Raw genomic sequence first — 21,608 nt, 5'->3', positions numbered from 1 at the left:
TCCACGTCCTCCTCCTCCTCCTCCTCCCTCTCTCTCTCTCTCTCTCTCTCTCTCTCTCTCTCTCTCTCTCTCTCTCTCTCTCTCTCTCTCTCTCTCTGTGCATTGTGTTGGTGGTCTTGTTTACATGGTTTTAATTTCATGGTAAGTGCACGGGCGCGTCCCGGGGAAAGCCAGCGACTTACGGAGGCGGCCACGACGCCGCCGTCTTCGTATCGACCGACAGACGCCCCAGGTACCGAGAGGCCTTTACAAGGAGGACTCGTCCAGGTACGGGGCCGCCCCCGTCAGGAAGCTCTCATCCGTCTCTTACAGTACACCGCGCTCGCCTCTCACCATGGTACGTTTTTTCTGAAGTGTTTTCTACTTTTTTCCTCTCTCTCTCTCCCCTCTCTCTCTCTCTCTCTCTCTCTCTCTCTCTCTCTCTCTCTCTCCCTCTCACGTCTAGACGTTTTCGCACTTGAGGGGAACGAGTACACACGGCGTGGAACGCAGGTCTTTGAATACACCTGGGCTTTTCTGGGGGGGGGTGATGCGGGTTTATATTTTTTTGACCGAATTAACCTACTTCGTTAAGCATTCCTGTTTTTGTTGTCGCTGGGTTGCATTAAGGTGGAGAAAGCTCTGAATGTATTCGCTGGAGGTACGGCAACAATGAATGAGAATGCGTCTTTATATTTTCTGGCGAGTTCTTTCGCTCTTTAAACAATGTCTGAGATGAAGAACGCAGCTAGCACATACGAACCCAGCAACCATTACAGATATCAAATCATTTTTTTTCTTATATAAATATCTATTTCTTGAGTCCGCATCACGACGCTACTGCTGTTCCCTTGAGGGGAAAAAAAAAATAGAATGTCGTATATTCAAATGTGTTAGTTGGTGTATATCTTACTGTCTTGCATGATAAAATTCGTAAGGCGAACTTCGCAAACTTATTTTACGTAGAATGCATTTTACTAAAATATATTAGAACCAAACTTCCTTCCACCGCTTGAATATATGACCAAGGAATGTCTCAGTGTAAATCCAATAACAACAACACAATAAATGAAAGCTCTCTCATACCAGTTTAAAATCTACAACATGCGTCCTTCTCTCACCCCCTCCCCTTACCATCATAAACACCCACCCCCTCATACACTAACTCTCCTGTGCCCTACGGTTTCAACATTCGCCAACAACCGGTTGTTTACTAAGCAACAATATAAAAACAACAACAACACCGCAAGCAGAGTCAGACACACAACATTTGGGTGACATGTGTCATATTGTATTACATTACACACGAGAGCGCTACATGAGCGCAATGTCACATGGTTCTGTTTCCCGTTTTATCTTTCTTTTGCCTACGTATTTTGTTACCAGTATGTCGAATAAACACTAGTCTTCCTCTTCCCCCCTCCCCCATACACACACACACACACACACACACACATACACACACACACACACACACACACACACACACAGATAGCACTGTTCTCAATTCTGATATTCATCGTTTAACTCAAGACTCTGCCTTATCAACTAAAATTAAACTAGATCATAACTTCTAAAAATATTTCTTTTCAATGACATTCTAAGAAGAATTTTAGATTCTTTCTGCGTCCGGTAACAGGAGTTACCAGTTGACTCGACTCTTGTTGACTGGTGAACATCCAATAGTGAAAAAGGATGACCCTTCATGAAGACAGTGCGACAGTCTCTCTCTCTCTCTCTCTCTCTCTCTCTCTCTCTCTCTCTCTCTCTCTCTCTCTCTCTCTCCCTTCCCCCCCCCCTCTCTCTCTCTCTCTCTCTCTCTCTCTCTCTCTCTCTTGGGCACGTCCTGCACAGCATCAAACCCACCTTCCCATACTTAAGTATTTCTCCCGCCAAACTAAAACATATATAAATATTTACCTTTCCAGTTAACTGATTGAAGTCCGACCGACTTAGTCGCCGTAATTCTAAATCATTACTTCCTTTTGGTTTACAGTGATGTTTGCCTTCATTTACGGCTGGGCCAAATGTTCCCAACTGTTTACCGTGGCTTCGTAAATGATTTAACGCCTGCGTTGGACAAGCCATGCTAATGTGACCATCAGAGCTCGCCATGTTTATATTCCCTTGTCATAACATTTTGGAAAGTGTGAATTAATGTCTGTAACTTTTTTCAGTCGCTGAGTCTATTCTTATATAATCTCTTGTAGGTCACTCGTTGTCTGGCTGGTCATTCGTGGCTTTAGATCTATCTACCTGCTGTTGTGGAGGAAGCCCTACAGATCAAATTAAAACCACCAACCGAAGGAAAAAAAAAGTTTGACACTTTCTTCACGTGAGAGAGATACTTCGAAGACCACATACTTTACTCGTTATGAACAGGTCACTGTATTGTGTAGTTCTAACTCTTGAGTATTACGGATGATCACACGGTGGCAAGAGAAGCTATTAGTGATAAAAAAGCTTAACGCGAGGCAAGCTCAAAGCTAGACAAGCTTAACGCGAGGGGCAAGCTTAACGAAGGAAATATTTATTTACGTTCTCTAACCCGACAGCAGATATCACTCTCACAGCGAACAAAATCAAGGGAAATAAGAACAGAAAACATACAATACTTCTCCTTCGTGTGACGACACATTAGTTTGAAAAGAAAAACATGCCACATCAAAGTTCTTTCATTCAAGCAAAACGAAGATCGACGCGACGAATATTCTTTTCTAAATCAAGATTGGAGACAATAATGAGGGAAAACGAAATCTGCTTAAGCAACACCCACTAATTCCTCGTGACTGACAGTGGTCATAGGGAGACATGGGTCAACAAGAGCCTACAAACATGAAGACCCAGATTACTTAGACGTAGGATGACAATGACTGCTATTTTTGAATAAAAGCTTTTAGAAGGCACCAAATCTCGCCAAAGCCATCGTGTCCAGGAAGATCAAATCACTTTCAACTACCCAGTTCTCTAAGATGGTTCCCACTGTTGTACAAGAGTCCCAATCACCTCCTAACAACAACAAGAAGCACAGACTACAACAGAGGAGTACAGCTTCCCCTACATCAAGAATGGGTAAACTCTCACAGACGAGCACAGTCTGCTCCCCTTCACCCAGAAGGTTCGACTCCCACAGAAAACGGTACAGTCTGGCGTCTCCATACATCCGAAACGGTCGAAAATCTCTCACTCAGAAGACTACAACTCGTCCCTACAACCAAGAGCGCCCGGATCTCGCAGAAGAGTCGACTCCCACCTCCTCCTCTCCACAGGGCACCCGATCTCCACCACGCCAACAGACAGACTTCGCTCACTCGACATCCGATGGCAACACTCTACACTCCAAGCTTAATTCTGCCTCTGTTTTCTTTACTCTAGTTCACTGTGACTTTTACCTTCATTTACGGGTCTGGCCAAATATTTCAAACTGCTGGATGAAGCCTTCGTAAATGAAGAGGAAGTGACATATACTTCCGGAGGAGCCATAGCGGCGAGAGCATTACTGAACGAACCAGTGATATACAAAACCCTGTGTGACACACAGATATAAAATCTAGGAAAAAAAAACAAAAAAGAAATGGCGCCATTGCATAAAAGGCATACCCAGCGTCGAGAGACTTGTGGAGAGAAATAAACATGCGAGACAATGCTCGAGACACAACTTTCCACTTCATATTCTTTCTCACAGTCCGAGACACTGTGCAGCTCACACAGGCTTTTCCTATTCAATACCACATATAAACATGATCTACGCGGAAGTATATCTTTAAGCAGTGTGTACGATACACACCCCCCCTCGCAATGGCAGTCTAATGTCTTCCGGACTGTGAGCCCATGCATATGTAAATAGTGCATGAAATATGTACGAAAATTAGTCGCCCGGATGTGGGCGAAATTTCACACATATCAGGGGCCCGCTCGAGGGGATATGAAGCACTGGTTATGGTGAGTGTTGATGGAAGGTAGAGACCACAGAGTTAAGAATTCTGGCCATATAGGTCTTCATCGTAAGGCCGAATTTGCAATATACATCACAGACAAAAGTATCTAACTGTACTGTACTGATACTTGCTGTCCATATCAGTTAATCTACGCCCTTGAAGGCAACGATTTTGGAATCCTTCGTTCACCGAAACATTCCCTCAGAAAACCATAACTTTCTCCTTGACTCGTTTGCACTCAGCAGTAGCGAGCGGAAACCACAGCACGTCGTTAAGAGCAACGTCCTCTTCCAGGTAAAGTACTGTAAAACCATAACTTGGTATCTATATTCGATGACAGAGACACAGCTCCATTCATCGTAACTACACTACAAAAAAAAATGAGTAACGGAGTAGGAATTAAAGACACGGGGTAATCCACAAACGCCAAAAAACTCATGGAAGCTTTGGTGGTGAGGTGAACTCAGTGAAACCAATAATCCTCACGAAAGATCAATAAGATCAATAGGATCAATAACATACACATTAATCAAAGTGATTAGTCGTCCTTTATTGACGGCGTAGATCTGGTCTACATTCGTCAATCCCTGTAAACTGTGCTTGAGTGGAAACTTAGTGAGGTGCAATGTTAAGTCTCTCTTTAACTTTGTCCCCCATGTGTATCGCTACCTCTCAGAGGTCATTGGTTTAAGTGCTGCCAGAATTCCGAGCAGCAATACTGCCACGCGGATTAAAATGAGTGTAGGTAATTCATCATTCACTTTTCAATGGTAAATACTTTTACCCGGGGGGATCTGGTGTGAGTGTGCAACAATCCCTCGTGTGTCCCGTACTTGTAAACTTGGGACATGGAAGATTCTGAAACTAAGACTGTTTGGTTAAACAGACATGTTGATGATATCCTTTTTTATATTTCTCGCCAGTCATTTCAGATACTGATTTAAAATTCTACACAACACTAAATGACCTGTTCCAGTCTACGAAGTTCGATGTGGAAGACCATACCATCGAGAGAGAGAGAGAGAGAGAGAGAGAGAGAGAGAGAGAGAGAGAGAGAGAGAGAGAGAGAGAGAGAGAGAGCGCACCGTCAGCTAGGGCAAAGACGAGGGTATGTCTGACTGCAGTACAGCAGTCCCAGCATAGTTGTATGGGGACGAGTCTTGGGGTTCTGGATGTAAGAGGAAGGATCAAGTAAGGAGACGTGTTGGACATGCAATGTCATGTCTGAGGACAATATGCACACCGAGACTGGACGATCCCATGAGAAAATGACAGTGCAAGAGACAGGTTTCCATAGGGTAGTCCATGGACAGGATGATCGAGACAGGTGAACAGAGAGTGTGTGCTGAGATATGGTTCCAATACGACAGTTGTCTTATACAGGTAAATGAAACAGAGAATTCGAGAATCAACTGCACTTCAGGATGGGATGAGAGGAAGCTCCTGTCTCTCATGACAGTCAGCCTAATCAGGAAGTATCGTTTCCCCTGATTGGCAGAGGAGACGAGAGAAGCGTCGCTCATTGGCCCGGTTAACTCCAGCTGTCAATAGTCAGACCAGATTACTTTATGAACTGGGACTCGAAGTCTCAAGTTGCCTGGATGAAATTATCAGGGAAAATCAGGGTAATTTTCCGCCAACTGGTTCTCTGCCACCGAGGGAAAGTTACAGAATATACACACACACACACACACACACACACACATATATATATATATATATATATATATATATATATATATATATATATATATATATATATATATATATATATATGATATAGATAGATATAACTGTGCATGTATATATTCAATGATAATATTCTCTCGAAATGAATGCCTGTTTGCTGATTCAGGAAATAAGACGAAAAAAAAAATATTCATGAAAATCATTTCCATCATCAGTCGTCAACATCACCATCCACATCATTACAACAATAATAATCGTAAATAATAATAAAAAAAGAGTATCATCATGGCAACATTATTCATAACAGTAGTACCTACACACAGCATAACGTAAACAGCATTTATATATGGCAGTAAATCACATCCAAGATTAATAATTCACTTACCCTTCACCCTCAGCTGCCTTTCCAACCTCAAAAAGTTCCTTTAACCTTCTCACACACTTTCAATGAGAGATGCGTTTCTTATCAGGAGAATTAAGAACGGCAGAAGATATGAGAAAGACATTCTTACAGGATAAGGAAAAACAAAAAAAAAAGGCTTAGTCGATCAGCATATATGTTAGGAAAAACAACTAAGACACACACACAGCGACAGGAAGAAAATCCACGAGAGATGAACGAGAAGTGTCATCTGTTCCTAAGCTCAGGGTAAGGAAACAATAAAAAAAAGGCTTAGTTCATCAGCATTTATGTCAGGGAAAAACAACTAAGACACACACACAGCGACACCAGGAAAATCTACGAGGGATGAACGTATAGTGTCATCTGTTCCTAAGCTATATCTTAACATAATTGTTTGTGTGGTAAGAGCATCCCAGAGCAAGAAGAAATATCTCTTTTTTTTTTTTGTCTGTGTGAAGAATTACCAGAGATCATGTCTAGCTACATGACTGCGAGGCTACCCTTATCACTCGTCGAACCTTCGACATGTATCACGCTCCCGCCACACGACAGGCCTCTGAACGTCAAGGAACATAACGTAACCCTTCAGGAACGTAACCCTTCAGGAACGTAACTCTTCAGGAACGTAACCCTTCAGGGAACGTAACCCTTCAGGGAACGTAACTCTTCAGGAACGTAACCCTTCAGGAACGTAACCCTTCAGGAACGTAACCCTTCAGGAACGTAACCCTTCAGGGAACGTAACTCTTCAGGAACGTAACCCTTCAGGGAACGTAACCCTTCAGGGACGTAACTCTTCAGGAACGTAACCCTTCAGGGAACGTAACCCTTCAGGGACGTAACTCTTCAGGAACGTAACCCTTCAGGGAACGTAACCCTTCAGGGAACGTAACCCTTCAGGGAACGTAACCCTTCAGGAACGTAACCCTTCAGGGAACGTAACCCTTCAGGGAACGTAACTTCAGGAACGTAACCCTTTAGGGAACGTAACCCTTCAGGGAACGTAACCCTTCAGGGAACGTAACTCTTCAGGAACGTAATCCTTCCGGGAACGTAACCCTTCAGGAATGTAACTCTTCAGGAATGTAACCCTTCAGGGACGTAACTCTTCAGGAACGTAACCCTTCAGGAACGTAACCCTTCAGGGAACGTAACCCTTCAGGAACGTAACCCTTCAGGGAACGTAACCCTTCAGGTACGTAACCCTTCAGGGAACGTAACCCTTCAGGGAGCGTAACCCTTCAGGAACGTAACCCTTCAGGGAACGTAACCCTTCAGGAACGTAACCCTTCAGGGAACGTAACCCTTCAGGTACGTAACCCTTCAGGTACGTAACCCTTCAGGGAACGTAACCCTTCAGGAACGTAACCCTTCGGGAACGTAACTCTTCAGGAACGTGCTTGCAACCACTTAAATCTCTCTATACCACATTGGTGGAAACACCTGCTTGAAATACATTGTCTTTCCTTTAACCCATAGACCTTCCCGGAAGAACAGCAAAGGTGGGTGACTGGCCACTTACATAATCCTAATGAAGAAGAAAAAACATAACGTAAACCAATTACCTCAAAACACCTTGTGTCTGGACTCTGAATTAGGAAAGTTACGTCACATTTTTTACAATTCAAATGAGGCATGTGAGACTGAATTTTATATTTACCCAATACATGGGAGAGCCCGGGAACATAAGACCTAATGTTCCATGTCGACGTCATCTGTAGGACGATGAAAAACGTAACCAAAATTACTTATCTATACAGACAGCGAGTGCAGGTATGGTAGATGCCACAGGGACTGCTGTACGACAGAAGCTTCAGTCAAGAGTGGATTCGTGTAAGAGTTGTCTTCTGGGTTTATCTTGATGTATGCATTTCCGGGTCGACACGACGTGTTACACAACAGAGCAACTTGGAGAGGAGCGGCAGGCCTGCTGGAGAGGTGAGTGACGCCCTGTCGCTCCCGTTGTAGTGTTTCTCATAACCTGCTGATGAGTCCCACTGTGACTGGGTAAATGTTCTGTGTAAGTGCCTCGACTCTGTGTGTGTGTGTGTGTGTGTGTGTGTGTGTGTGTGTGTGTGTGTATCAGACACTCATACCCAAGGGTAGTACCGTCGTGCTCAAGGGTCGTACCGCCACGCTCAAGGGTCGTACCATGGTGTTCAATAGGTTAAGCTTAACACCCGAAGATCTGACGATTCTCAGTGGGATAAACAGGAGGTGGAGATGGAGGAGGAGGAGGTGGAGGAGGAGGAGGTGGAGGTGGTGGTGGTGGTGAAGGAGCAGGTGGAGGAGGTGGTGGAGGAGGAGGTGGAGGAGTTGGAGGTGAAGGTAATAGCAGCCCGCATACTCTGCCCGGAGTAAACAAACCTTGAGCCGCACGCCACGCTAGCCCTCAACCCCCCCGATCCTTACTTGTCCGTATGACGTCACCAGTGACTCGCTTAAAACCACACAGAGCCTGCGCGTACAGCGAACCCGAATAAAACCCACACTCCCGAGGCTGATGGATGATAAGAACACATCACCACCGTCCAGAGACGTCGTGGCCTCGCAACGAAAGAGTGGAGGTCAACGAGTCTTCATTCAGACGCTTCGGAGGTCTTCAACACGCTTCCAAGAACCCTCCAACAAATCCCTACCTAAGTCTTTAACTCCCAAATCCCCATCTCTACGGTCAACACTCCCAAGAACCCTCCAACAAACCAACGAGTCTACGGTCTCGCATGTGAAGCGAGATGGAGCCAATGACAAGAAGTGAGGGAACGTTCGCTGCTGCCTTCTAGCTATATATATATATATATATATATATATATATATATATATATATATATATATATATATATATATATATATATTCTATATATATATATCTGTATATATATACCTGTTCTTAACTTCTGGCTTGAAAGCCGCGTAATAACTCAAGGGGAAATACTTCAAGCTATACTTGACATAAGTGGAATGTGGACAGCATTCTAAATTTAGCCAACCAACTCATCTATAGATGATGAACTGATTTAGAAACGAGGGGTCCTTGGGCAATTACGAATACATAAATGGCTAGGACCGAGCTGGCCAGTGCTACAAAATGGAAGCGAGCTAATGCATTTACTGTCCTAGTCATCCGTATCCAGTGCAAACTATTGAAAACTAGCTGTTACGTATGTCCCATAGTGCAAGAGTGGGTTATCAATTCAAGTGCTTGTTACTTCTGACTGCGATGCCAGTATAATCAGTGACCATGATAACTTCAATGAATTTCAGTGATTAATAACAAACCTGGTGATTCTGTGGCTCTGTAAACATTCAACAGAGAGTTCTGTGACTACAAACAGGAAAACGAATATCACCCGTGTGTGCTCACAGTATTAGGATGATTTTCGGCGTAGTCTTCACAAACAGCTTTGGAGACCTCTTTAGGTAGGGCAGCTCGACGAAACACTGTCCAGGGTCTTCGCTGTCAAGACCACAGCGTGGACAAGACCCGCCAAGTCCCCAACAGCAACAACAAGGTCAAGAAATCTCTGGGGGAGGGTACGAAATCTCTGTGGGGGTATGTCAGGAGCAAGAGACAGATGAGAGGCTCTGATGAAAGACCCCAGGATGTTCTGTAGCCCTGGGCGAAGAGCGTCAGTAAATTCTGTGGCTCCCAGAAACCCCCCCGCCAATAAACCTAGGGATTTGGAATCTAATTTCCTGTTCGAGTGAGCGGCATTTGGCTCGCGTCTCTGATCTGCCGATGAAATGAGGCAAGGTAAAGTGTGAGGTAGGATAAGATGGACGGACGGAATGAGGAGGAGGAGGAGGAGGAGGAGGAGGAGGGGTGAAGATGACGTCAGAGGAGGAGAAGGCGATGCAAGCCTCACATGAAGATGGAGTGAGGCAGGGCGAAACATACTGAGGTGAAGTGAAACGTGATGCACTTGCAGCCTGATGAGAGAGAGAGAGAGAGAGAGAGAGAGAGAGAGAGAGAGAGAGAGAGAGAGAGAGAGAGAGAGAGAATGACATGCAGAGCAGGATGATACAAGTAAGAAATGAGGCACGATGAAGTGACACGAGAGGTGACATGAGGTGAGACGAGACGATATAAGGGGTAGCACATGAAGTGACATGAGGAAGAGGTGACATGAAATGAGATCACATTCAAGAGAAGGGAAGATGAGGTAACACGAGGTCTGGTAAAAATAAAAAACACTAAATGACATGAAGAAAACCCTAACAGAGTGAGATGAGGCGAAACAATCAAGATGAAGTGAGATGAAAAGAGGTGATAAGGGGCGGGAGATGAAGTGTCAACACGGGAGGTGAGGATTCGTGTACCCAGAGAAACACTCAACATCTGCCAAGGAAAATAGAAAAAAAAAAAATGTGTCCAGGAAGACAAACTGCATGAGATTGCAGCAGTCGACATATTTCCAGTTTTCTACACTTCGTATAAAAAAAATTCCTCCACACACACAGACACAAACACAGACACACACACAAACGGGATCTAACCTTCAATTCGGCTTTTACCTCGCAACAGGATTTTTTCTCACTAGTTTATATATATATATATATATATATATATATATATATATATATATATATATATATATATATATATATATACCTGATACCAGTAACTATTTCCGTTCACGATTTTTTCTCCCCCTCTCTCTTACTTTTTTCCACAATTATCCATTTTCAAAGTCGATTTTTCAAATGCTGGCAACTGTTTGTTCCACTGGTCTATTCTTTTTGTGTGCGTGTGTGTGTTGTGTTAATCTGCTGCATATGAGTTTTGCAGAGATTCCAAAATATTTTTGCATTTCGATACGGGGGGTTTTCACATTCCTATACCTGGATATATATATATATATATATATATATATATATATATATATATATATATATATATATATATATATATATGCAAAACTAAGGCTCCCACAAACTGAACACTGAATCAGATCTACGTCTTACAAATCTTAACGAGGTTTGAACCACGGCATTGCCTCAGTACACCGGGACAATGCAGACGAACGCCCTCTCGACTCCACCGAAGCAGCATACACTGGAGACGGAGCACTGCACCACTCACATACCACCGCCGGAAACCGGTTTAGTGTATGAACCGGGGGATTCGAGCCAGCTGATATTAACCTCTTGAGCACGATGGCATGACCCCCCTGTGCACGGGAGGGGTACGAACAGGAGGCCTCGAAGCACAGTACGGAGGGATGGCCCCTTGAGCATGACATAAACTTTTTTTTTATATTGGATGGAAAGGACGGGAGGCCCTTTAAGCACGCGAAGGTTCGACGACCCTTGAACACAAAGGTACGACCCTTGAGCACGAGGGTAGAACCCTTGAGTACGAAGATATGACCACTGAACACGAAGGTACGATCCTTGAGCACGAAGGCACAGCCCTCGAGCACGACGGTTCGACTATCCAGCACGAAGCGACGACCCTCTGACATGGCGGTACGACCCTTGGGCACGACCCTTAAAGGTTAGGTCAAGGACTAGGCTATCGTATCCAAACGTCGAACTATCGAGCTAAGATGCCTTAGCAGAATACCATTTAACGTACAATTCAACACCCGTCTGATGAATTTAACGTTTATAACAACACGTAAGTCGCTTCTATGTTGAAAAAAAAAAAAACACCTGCAGTTCGCTACTAAAAAAAAATGTCTAAAAACACATAAAAAAAAATCATGAAATACATCATATCTGGGATGGAGGGAGAGAGAGGGAGAAGAGAAATCTTCATACGTCATGGGAGGGGGAGGGTAGAAATCTTCATTCGTCAACATTCGTAACATCTGAGGGTACACAGACTTGCACCTGTTCCTCATTTTGCTCTTTCCCTCAACGCGAGAAAGACTTCACAGGACCTGGTGCAGCGAGGTAAGCCTTTGTCCCAGATGTCAGCGCAACCATTTACTAAGTCTGTGTCAGACATTCTATTTGAGCAAGTCTAATGAAGTTCGTCTCGTGACAGAGAAATAGACAGATGCAAACACTTTTTTTTTTATCCAAAGATATCTTTAAAATTCGCCAGTCAGTCTGCACACCACGGAGGTTTTCGAATGAGCTCAAGAACACAAGGACTAGTAACTGAAGAACACATGAAACATTAAAAGGGGTTTTAAGAAGGATGTCAGAAAGACCAACTAAAAAAGAAGTTACCTGTGATACAATGGAAATAAGTCAGTTGATCAACATATGTTGGGGCAATCAGAGTTTAAAAAGTGCTTATGGTGAAAATGTAGATCTGTGACATTGGTTATTACGTGCATAAACCATAAATACGAATAAGTCGGATTAATACTAATAACACACACACACACACACACAAGCCTCCACTGTGCAATGGCTAGCACTACGACCCACTATCCTAACGGGCCCGGGTTCGAACACTGGACAGTGCAGCCAGTTCACATCTATCCAAGCTTCTCATCCTCAATAAGAGGGTACCTGACGTAAGCTGGGGGTTTGTATACGTGAGTATGTGTGTGTGTGTGTGTGTGTGTGTGTGTGTGTGTGTGTTAAAGTCAGTCTATATATACAAGGTTAAGAGACGAGGCAACGAGAGTGTAAAATTCCTTCCCCGTGATACAAAAAATAGCGAGAATCACACACCGGCATACGGAAAGGATAGACAGAGCCGAGAGTGAATAACGCACAAGGTGTGTGTGGCGATGTGCGAGGCGAGAGTGGAAAAAAGAGGAAGGCCGCGAGTGAGGAGGAAGGACAAACTCAGGCAATAACCAGGCGAGAGGAATGTCAACACGGTGGAGTGTTTGGAGGTGTGGCGGGGGGAAGCGACGCCTCAGGGAGGACTCGGCGGGGTCAGTCTGTTGGACACTGGGACACGGGCCGACGTTTGGGCTACACGCAGGGGCTCTGGGGGACCCAGAGGACACATAACAAGACCAGGTGGTTTACAACGATGCAGGAGGACAGTACAAATGAGCAAGTAGGACGACAGAAGACCCGATGGTCTATGGTGAGACTGCGATTATCTGCTGGAAGGCAGTATACTGAAAAAAAAAAAAAACTATTTTACAAAAGGACCTTATGGTCTACAATGAGGTTATTTAAATGATGTAAGACCCTGCTTGAGAAGGCCAGCTAACAGAGGATCTGATGGTCTATGACGAGGAGGCTATCTGCCGAGGGACATCATCAATAGTATCCTAAATTCCTAATCTATACAGATGGAGAGAGGATGGTAAAGCCCACACATCGCTTCCTCTGGCACATCAAACGACAGGAAATTAGCAATGAAGGAACACACCGTGTACCACAGAGAGAATATACTACCATTGAAATCTCATCGGAATGGATGAATGAAAACACAAATGCAGTCGTAAATCTAACATTACAGACGTAACATCTTATAGCATAAGGTATAGTGCGTACTGGGCATCGTTTAAAATCACTTTAATTAGCAATTTAAACGACACTCGAGGGACGACTATAGAGAAAGAAAACGCGCGACGTCTCAACAACTCCGACCTATTAAGGGCTGCTCCCTGCGAGCTCTTGGGTTTCCCGTGGTGCTGGCTAATATCTGGCACTACAGTCCACAAACGAACATTACAGCAAGGGCGAACGAACACGTCTCGCTGCCAAGCTGAACAATAGCCCTTAAATCCCTCCATCATAGAAGTGGGAATTGCTCCGCCCTTGCAGAATTCACGGCCCGATTCCAATTGACAATGTTGACTCGACTCCAATTCTTTGTTAGGCTCTTGAGTGTGTGTGTTTTAATTTGCTGTTTTCTTTCTTTTTTTTTTCCCTGCACTACGCCTTTCTTGCGTCTTGGAGCCAGCCAGACCTTCCGACAAGTTCGCTACCCAACGGAAACTTTAGCTGCGATCTATGATAAAACAGATGTTTGGCAATAATGGTCAAAATCAATCCTGTCTAATGACTGTGTGTGTGTGTGTGTGTGTGTGTGTGTGTGTGTGTGTGTCATGGGGCAACAAAATACCAAACATCACGTCCCTGAGACACAACAGTCTTGAGCAAGCTGAAGCGTCACCACAACATTCAGAGGCCATGAAAAAGACTCGTCAACTTCAATCATCAATTAGAGGCCAGAACAATGCCCTTGCGATGCCCGAGAAGACGAATCAAATCACCGTTTTCTTTTCCTTTTTTCTTTTTTAAACACATCCGACTCCTCTACATCACGATGACCTTTTGCAATGACCTCAGGGTGTATCATCTCACGAATTAAAGGCCCTTAGGGGTCTTGACCTACAAGAGGTAAGGGTAGTTATAATCCGCTAACAAGGGACCCTCTCTTTTATCATTCAAATTTTCACATGACTCTTTTGTTTTTTTTCCTCCCTAACAACTTTTAAAAATATTTGTCTAAACTTTCATTTTTCGTCGCTGGAACCCCGGAGTTATCCCTTTGTGAAGGATCTGTTGGACGATATGCTTGACTGGATTAAATTGATCTTGTTACGCTATTTTTGCAATATTTTTTCTATATCAAAGATGATGATACTACAAATGTACTCTACTACACTTTGCTGAAAAAAACAACATGATGAAAGTCAGCTTTTATTAAATGAATGAATTACTAATGGATCTCTCTCTCTCTCTCTCTCTCTCTCTCTCTCTATATATATATATATATATATATATATATATATATATATATATATATATATATATATATATATATATATTCCTATGAGTCCAGGTAGCATAGTCTATATATATAGGAAGGCAGTAACTTATCAATACGCGTCCCACTTTGGTACACCTAGCTTTGTCAGTGGTAAGCGGTGAGTGGAACCATTTATCAGCTTCTGAAGCGATGGTACAAGCAGGAATATTTCAACGACAATCAATCTGCTTTGAATCGGGCGCCAAGTAACCTGATGTCCATCTGGTGGCGAGTAAGGCAACCACATCACATAAACACACGTGCCGGCTGAACTTGGAGGATGGCGGGAGAAATTACGTCCTCCTCCACTATCGTGCATTTTTACCATCTACCCTCATCAACCGTAAGTTGTGACTTGGCTAACTTTATAGTTACCTGTATAGGTACGTTAACTGAGACTGAGCATATTATAAATTATAGTAAGCTTTCACAAAAAAAAAAAAAAAATGACGTCCGTAGCTTTGAGTTTCTAAGAGTTCTTTCCATTATTTTTTGTTCCAAAAGTACAGTGGGCGCTCTCTGATTTGGCACTACTTAGGTCAAAGCAATTGTTTAACTGCTACTTACATTTTTCATAAAACATAGCACAAGATGTCAGCATATGTTTCTCATACCCGTCCTATACTTTCAACTGTCAAGGTGCCTTTACTTTAAGTATTTTCCATAATATTTCCACTTTTGTGTTAGTAAACGCAATACTGGCATTTCATAATCAAATAATGTTAACTTTTTTCCGTGCATTTGGTCCTTACAAAACGCAGAGCCGTTAACTAGCTCTCTAATGAATGCCATACGTTCAACCTCATATGCGTATCTATGAGCATTGTGGTAGGAGGCTGTTCACGAAATGCAGCAGGTTAGTAACCATTGTACTTGACAAAAATTTCAGCACCAGAACTATGATAGCGAGATCGAACTTCAAAAAGTCATCCTACATCACAGATAATTAACACATCCATCACATGTCAACTCAGCAGCAAGAACATTACGGAGACTAAAAACAAAACTAAAATGTCAAAGTCTTTCGTTTGAGAAGACATAACTTCAGGTTGGACTGGTCCCTCGCCATAGTTCAAACCAACAGCTGCACTTACAGGTGCATTAAACCAACACTTTCCAGGAGCCAGGATGGCGTTTAAGACTAACAACAGTTCAACACAAAACGATCATTTCGATTGTTTGCACGCATGCGAATACTGAATTCACCGTGAAACCATTGCAGTCTTTACCTCACAAACTTCACAGTTACGTACCTAAAACGAATTGCTTGGAGAAGATATTAAAGAAAAATGTAAAGATGTTGCGCCTAAAACGTATAAACTTGTTAGCGAAAGGGTGTGGTTGCCTTGGGAATAAAACTGTTATTCAAATTCAACCTTACACATTTCCTCCTACTTAGTAACTATTTTTCTAAATTGTGCCTCTTTATTTTAGCCTCATTATGTCTAAATTAGCCTGTGGTCACAACAGCCTTTCGTTGTAAATGGGTTATATAGATGAAAAAGACAAACATGAATACAGGATCATGTGGTTAGTTGAATATGGTTGTCAGAATTAGGTACATAAGTGTTTAAGCAAAAAGACTTAAATAGTAAAATGAATCCTATACATGGGTGTTTAAGCAATCAGATAAGTAGTAAGATGACCTATTGCATTGATCTAAACCCATTGGTGACCAAAATTAATTTTTGTATATAATCTTTATATGATTCTTCGATGTTATTTTGTTTCTTTTGTGTATTTTGTACATGCCTTAAAGAATCGAACACAAGACATATTTCCAGTGGGCTCCCTCTCAATTACACCTCGGAAAACCATTAGAGAATATAATAAACACAGGTTGAGCTACCTATGAACAATCTAAGTGCGTGTGTGTGTGTGTGTGTGTGTGTGTGTGTGTAAAGTTAATTAAAGTATACATATAAGGTTGAGACGGGAAAACAAGTGTAAATTTTCTTGTAGTACTTAAATTGTAATGACATAGATCAAAGGTTACGAAATCACCAACGCTCAAATAAGAAACACTCTAAATTGATAAAATAAAATTCTGATTTCTGCCGACTGCATAATTATTTTGCTTAACCAACCCCACATGTTCATTCCCCTATATGGCGACACTTGGCAACACACAAAGTAACGGACAATGTGGCAAGTTTAAAACACAAATTAACGTATAATTCGGGAAGTTTAAAACAGTTGCAAATGACCCATACTTACTGCCGAGATACTGAGTGTATGAAAGGGCATATATAATATCTGTAACCAAAATGAACACGCTTACTTAATGCACTGCACGTTAAATATTTAGTATTTGTTCTGTCCGTTGGTTATCTGTAAGCTTTGGTGTCTGTTGGCAAGATGGCAGCTATACTGACCTATATAAGCCAAATACATAGTGAGGATGAATATGGCCTTAGAATCATCTATTAAACCTGAAGATGTTGTCAAAGGTTTTTCGTTTGGTAGGTATAGCTTGACTTTGACAGCCTTAATGACCTTGGCAATTAATAGGCCTAAAGCCCAAACAACCAACCAAACAACTGACCAACATATCATCCAGTATAAAAGGTTTACTTTCGTATACCTTAAACTAGTTGTACACGTATTTAGAGTCGGGTGAATATCTAACTGAAATTGTATTGGTGCTACCGCACATTGTTCTTTATGTTGTATACCTTTCTTTCTGAACCCGTTGAGCACGATGGTTCGACTTGCATATGATGGCCTGGCTTTTGATCAGACCCTGAAGGGTACATGAACTGCTAGGTCATCACACCTGAGGATCATCCCGTCGCGCTCAAGGGGCGAGAAAGGAAAATATCTATATCCTTCGTTATTTTCCTTTTTACTGCAACCTGAAATTATCTAAAAGGAAATTCGTATCTATGGACATCAGAAGAGTTCCTTTCCCCAAGTCCGTTGAATTAATTCTAATGAGAGCTAACCTTTTGCTTCCTACTTAACCTAACCATGTTTCATATTTTTCTGTTCTTTTAAAGGTTAACAAAGTTGTGTTCACTTTACCAATTAATCAGTAGTTAATATGCCCGAAGATTTATAACGAGTGAAAAAAATAACAAAGAATGAAAATGAGACTCGAACTAGACACCCGCAAAATACAAGATGATCTTGCTCCAATTTCCCCAACGACATTTGGCGAACACTTCATTTCCAGTCAAGGTCCATATAACCACAAGTGCTAAAGTATCCAGATCTCTTAGATATAAAAGTTCCATTCGGCCAAGTTCAGACATATTCTTTACACCACAAAAGAAAATAAACTAAAATGTAAACGTTCACGTATTCAACACATTTAATACCTAATGTCCTGTTACACGAGAAAAATACTATCTTTTTTGTGGTAGTGCACAAGAACAATAAAATCTAAAAAGATTAAAAATCTACTTCAGCGGATTAAAGATTATCCTAGTAGAAAGCAACAAACGATACGCGTCTCGGAACCTTCTCGAAATAGGTTAAGGTCACAAGTGGCATGTCGAAGGGGTCTGCTCTGGGACCAGTGCATCTCCTGATCTATGTGAATGACTCGGCTGATGGACTCGAGCACGAGATTGGTTTTGGATGATGTAAAGGTCATGAGGGAAGTGAAAGGCTAAGAGGATCATACCAACTTACTGTGATACCTAAAACAACACGAGCAAATGTAAATGTAAAGAGGATGGGACACTGAAAAAAGTCCTCATTTTGAAAGAAGTCCTCAGTATAACTCATCTAACAGAAAATAAACTTCAGGATTCTGTGTAAGAGTGGAATTCGCCAGTTGACACCACGAGGGCCTCACAGTTTGAGAATAGTAAAGGAGACAAGCTATCCGCTGGCAAATATTAGAACAGCTCCCTAGTTAATGGATGGGAGATATTTAGCAAGCTGTTCATATGTTACATGGGACTAAAACTAGAATATGCTTCTCAGGCTTGGTTACCGCACCTAAAGCAGCACAAAAGAGCGAACAGAGAATGTCCAGAGGAGAGCAATAAAGTTGGTACCTATATTAAGTGCCGAGTTACAAAGAGAAGCTCGGAGCCTTAAACATACGCAACATGGAAGGTAGAAAAGTGGAGGGGACCTAAACACAACCTTTTAAGTTTTTACACCAAACTTATGATGGATACAGAACAATTCTTCAAAAGATGCGTTACATATGAAATTTGTGTTATTAACAAGGATGTAAAGAAGTACTTTTAAATGAAAAGAATAGTGGATGAAAGGAATAAACATAGAGTTAGAGGTAAATGCGGAAAGCATACAAAAGTTTAAAGGTTATACTATAGTAGATAATGTTCAAGTGGTGGGGTTCCACGATTGTAATACTCCCTCCACGTAGAGTACAAATAGGTAATTACACACATGACTTAGGCTGGTGTGTTGCTTTGCGTGAATGCACACAAAAGCAAGAAGACATAGTAAATATAAGCAAGGTAAGGGGGGAACACAAGTGTAAAACTCTTTCCTACTACACAGACACACTTTGAACTGCAAGTAACTTGGGTAACAAAACTAATGGGAGTAAACAATTTCAAGGAGCCCTTCAACTTACCCACTACCCCTCACCAAGGTCCCGTCTCGGGTACATACATATAAATGGACATAAAATTGTGTACACTTACTGGTTCCCATGTGGACCCGGGTCGTCATGGCGCAGGTCGTGGTAGTCAGGGTGGTTCACGGTAGACTTGCTGACTTAAAACACCATTTTTCAAGACACTTCAAATTCACTCGTCTCTAGTTAAAAGGCCTCATTTTTAAGACACCTTCAAGTCAACTCAGCTCACCCGTTTAGAACACCTTCATCTTCAAGGCGATTTCAAAACTCACTAATTAAATCACCATCATTTTCAGAGGCACTGAAACTACAGCTAAATCACAATCATTATCAATGAAAGTGTAAGCTCATTACTCTACGATACTCCAATTTTCAAAAATCACTCAATTTTCACCGGTTGGGGAAAAAATCAACATCAAAGACACTGTAAACGTAACGATTACAGCAACTGTAAAGGTCATTTTCATGTTAAAAATTTGTCAAAAAAATAAATCATCCATTTTGATTTTACAGAACTCGTAAATATCCTAAAACATATCTCAAAACTTTTGAAAATCACTTCACGCTGTCTGCACTGCTATGTTCGTAAACTAGACAGGGGAAAAAAATCAAGAAATATATGCCTTCATTTTCATAACCTACTGAATTTCAGGCGAGGCTGTTTAATTTCATGTCACTTCCGTTAGCACAAGATTTGTTGTCTTCATTTCCTGAGCGGACGAAGCTTTCGAATAAACTGTTTCTTTTTTTTTCGTAAAATAACAAAACATCTAAAGTTTTATATTACTGACATCTAAGTTTCTCGTTTACAACCCCAAAATACACATATCGTACAGTGTTCTCAAGTTGCAAGGCTCATTATTTCGTAGGAGACCGTCACAAGCCTAGCTCGTGCTAACAAAAACGAGTAAATTATTTTTTTTCCCATCTATTCCACCCTTATTAACAATGTAAGACTAGCGCATTAGATTTTAAGTATAGGAATCATTGCATTTATTGTGTCCTATAACTTTATATAAGTGAAAATAAACGTAAATAGATTTTAAGTATAGGAATCATTGCATTTATTGTTTGATATAACTTTATACAAGTGAAAATAAACTTAAATAAAGAACTTTCGTCTAGAGAAATTTAAAAGTGACATAAGAACAAAATTATTTTACTCTGTTGCAGAAAGGAATTCGCAAAATTAGCTCGAGCATTAGCAGTTAAATCCTGTGCAACACATTATCCAGTTTCCTATCTACATTTAACGAAAGTGATGGTTTTCTAGAGGATCTTAAAAGGTAATCTCCTTCTTTATTATCCTTTTCAGGAGAAAACTAATCAATTTACGCTACAAACATATCTTCATATACAAAGAAATTTTAGTTAGCGAAGAACAAACAATTATTAGGTGCCTTAATTATTATTATGGGCTAGGTAAAGTAGTTGGAACGCAAGTTCCCGAAATAGCCACACTTTCCCCAGGGAGAAAAGTAATTCATGCTTACACTTTTCAAGATTTACTTTTCCACGCAACTTAACGATGCACTTTCGGGCAGCATGTATAAAATTAATTCCCCCAGACCGACAATTTGTGTGTCATTATAAGTATCCCTAGACAAGTCACTGTTTTCCAGATGATTTAAAACATTTTCTAATTGGTATCTGTTGATTCCAGAATATTTCGCTAATCCACTTTACAGAACATTTCCAAGATCACTTATTGTCAAAGTTAACACTACCTCTGCGCTGTGGAATCCCGAGGTAAATCACTTAAAACTCCTTTCTGCTGTTGGGAACAAGTTTAAACCCCTCCCGAAATCCAACTTTCCAACAAGTGGTTCGAGACAACCTAACTTTGAACCGCACCATATCCTTATGTATATAACATTTCAATCCTTCATCACCATGTCCTCCATGACACCCCCAGCTGGCACGTGTCCATCAGATTAATCCGCCTCAGCTGGTGGAGGAGGGAGCGCGAACACGAGCATAGAATGCACCAAGGTTACCTGGCATCACCACACCTCCCCGGCCGGGTGCGTGACCCACACTGAGCTAGAGACAGCCAGGCGGCCGGACTTACTCTCTCATGGCTGGGTTCGTCCGCGTTCCTGCTCCCTCCTCCTCCCCAACATCCATCCCCCCCCCAAGACAACCGTCTTACGTTCTGCCGGATGACGTGTTTAAGTGCGTGCTTGCTTCTCTATAAGCACAGATAGATATTATATCAGTAATTGATCCGGGATCCTCTTTTCTGGGAAATGTTCGTGGTGTGAACCGGCATTTTTTTCCCTTCCAGAGGCATCTGCGGTTTTAAGGCTCGCTACTTCCAGACGCATGGAAATGATAAACTCGTTTCGAGCGAGT

The 21,608-nt window shown here is 41.9% G+C and overlaps 1 protein-coding gene across 4 annotated transcripts in view; it reads right to left on the bottom strand.

Annotated features, from left to right (window-relative positions):
• The window catches only part of LOC139753456 (EGFR adapter protein-like), an 846,501-nt gene extending 825,217 nt beyond the window's left edge, over positions 1-21,284 (bottom strand). Inside the window, exons 1-2 of one of the 4 annotated variants that reach the window (XM_071669991.1) lie at positions 21,251-21,284; positions 19,318-19,566 (exon numbers count right to left, since the gene is read on the bottom strand). In XM_071669991.1, the coding sequence (XP_071526092.1) occupies positions 19,318-19,345 (28 nt within the window). In that variant the 5' untranslated portion in view covers positions 19,346-19,566; positions 21,251-21,284. Of the gene's footprint in view, positions 1-19,317; positions 19,825-21,250 lie in introns of those variants that run through there. The other 3 variants (XM_071669989.1, XM_071669992.1, XM_071669990.1) reach the window with 3 other exon arrangements.
• Between the last annotated feature and the right edge of the window lie 324 nt (positions 21,285-21,608).

Source organism: Panulirus ornatus, chromosome 14 (genome assembly GCF_036320965.1).
Source record: "Panulirus ornatus isolate Po-2019 chromosome 14, ASM3632096v1, whole genome shotgun sequence".
Classification (NCBI taxonomy): Eukaryota; Metazoa; Arthropoda; class Malacostraca; order Decapoda; family Palinuridae; genus Panulirus; species Panulirus ornatus.
This window is presented reverse-complemented; position numbering and strand designations above follow the sequence as displayed.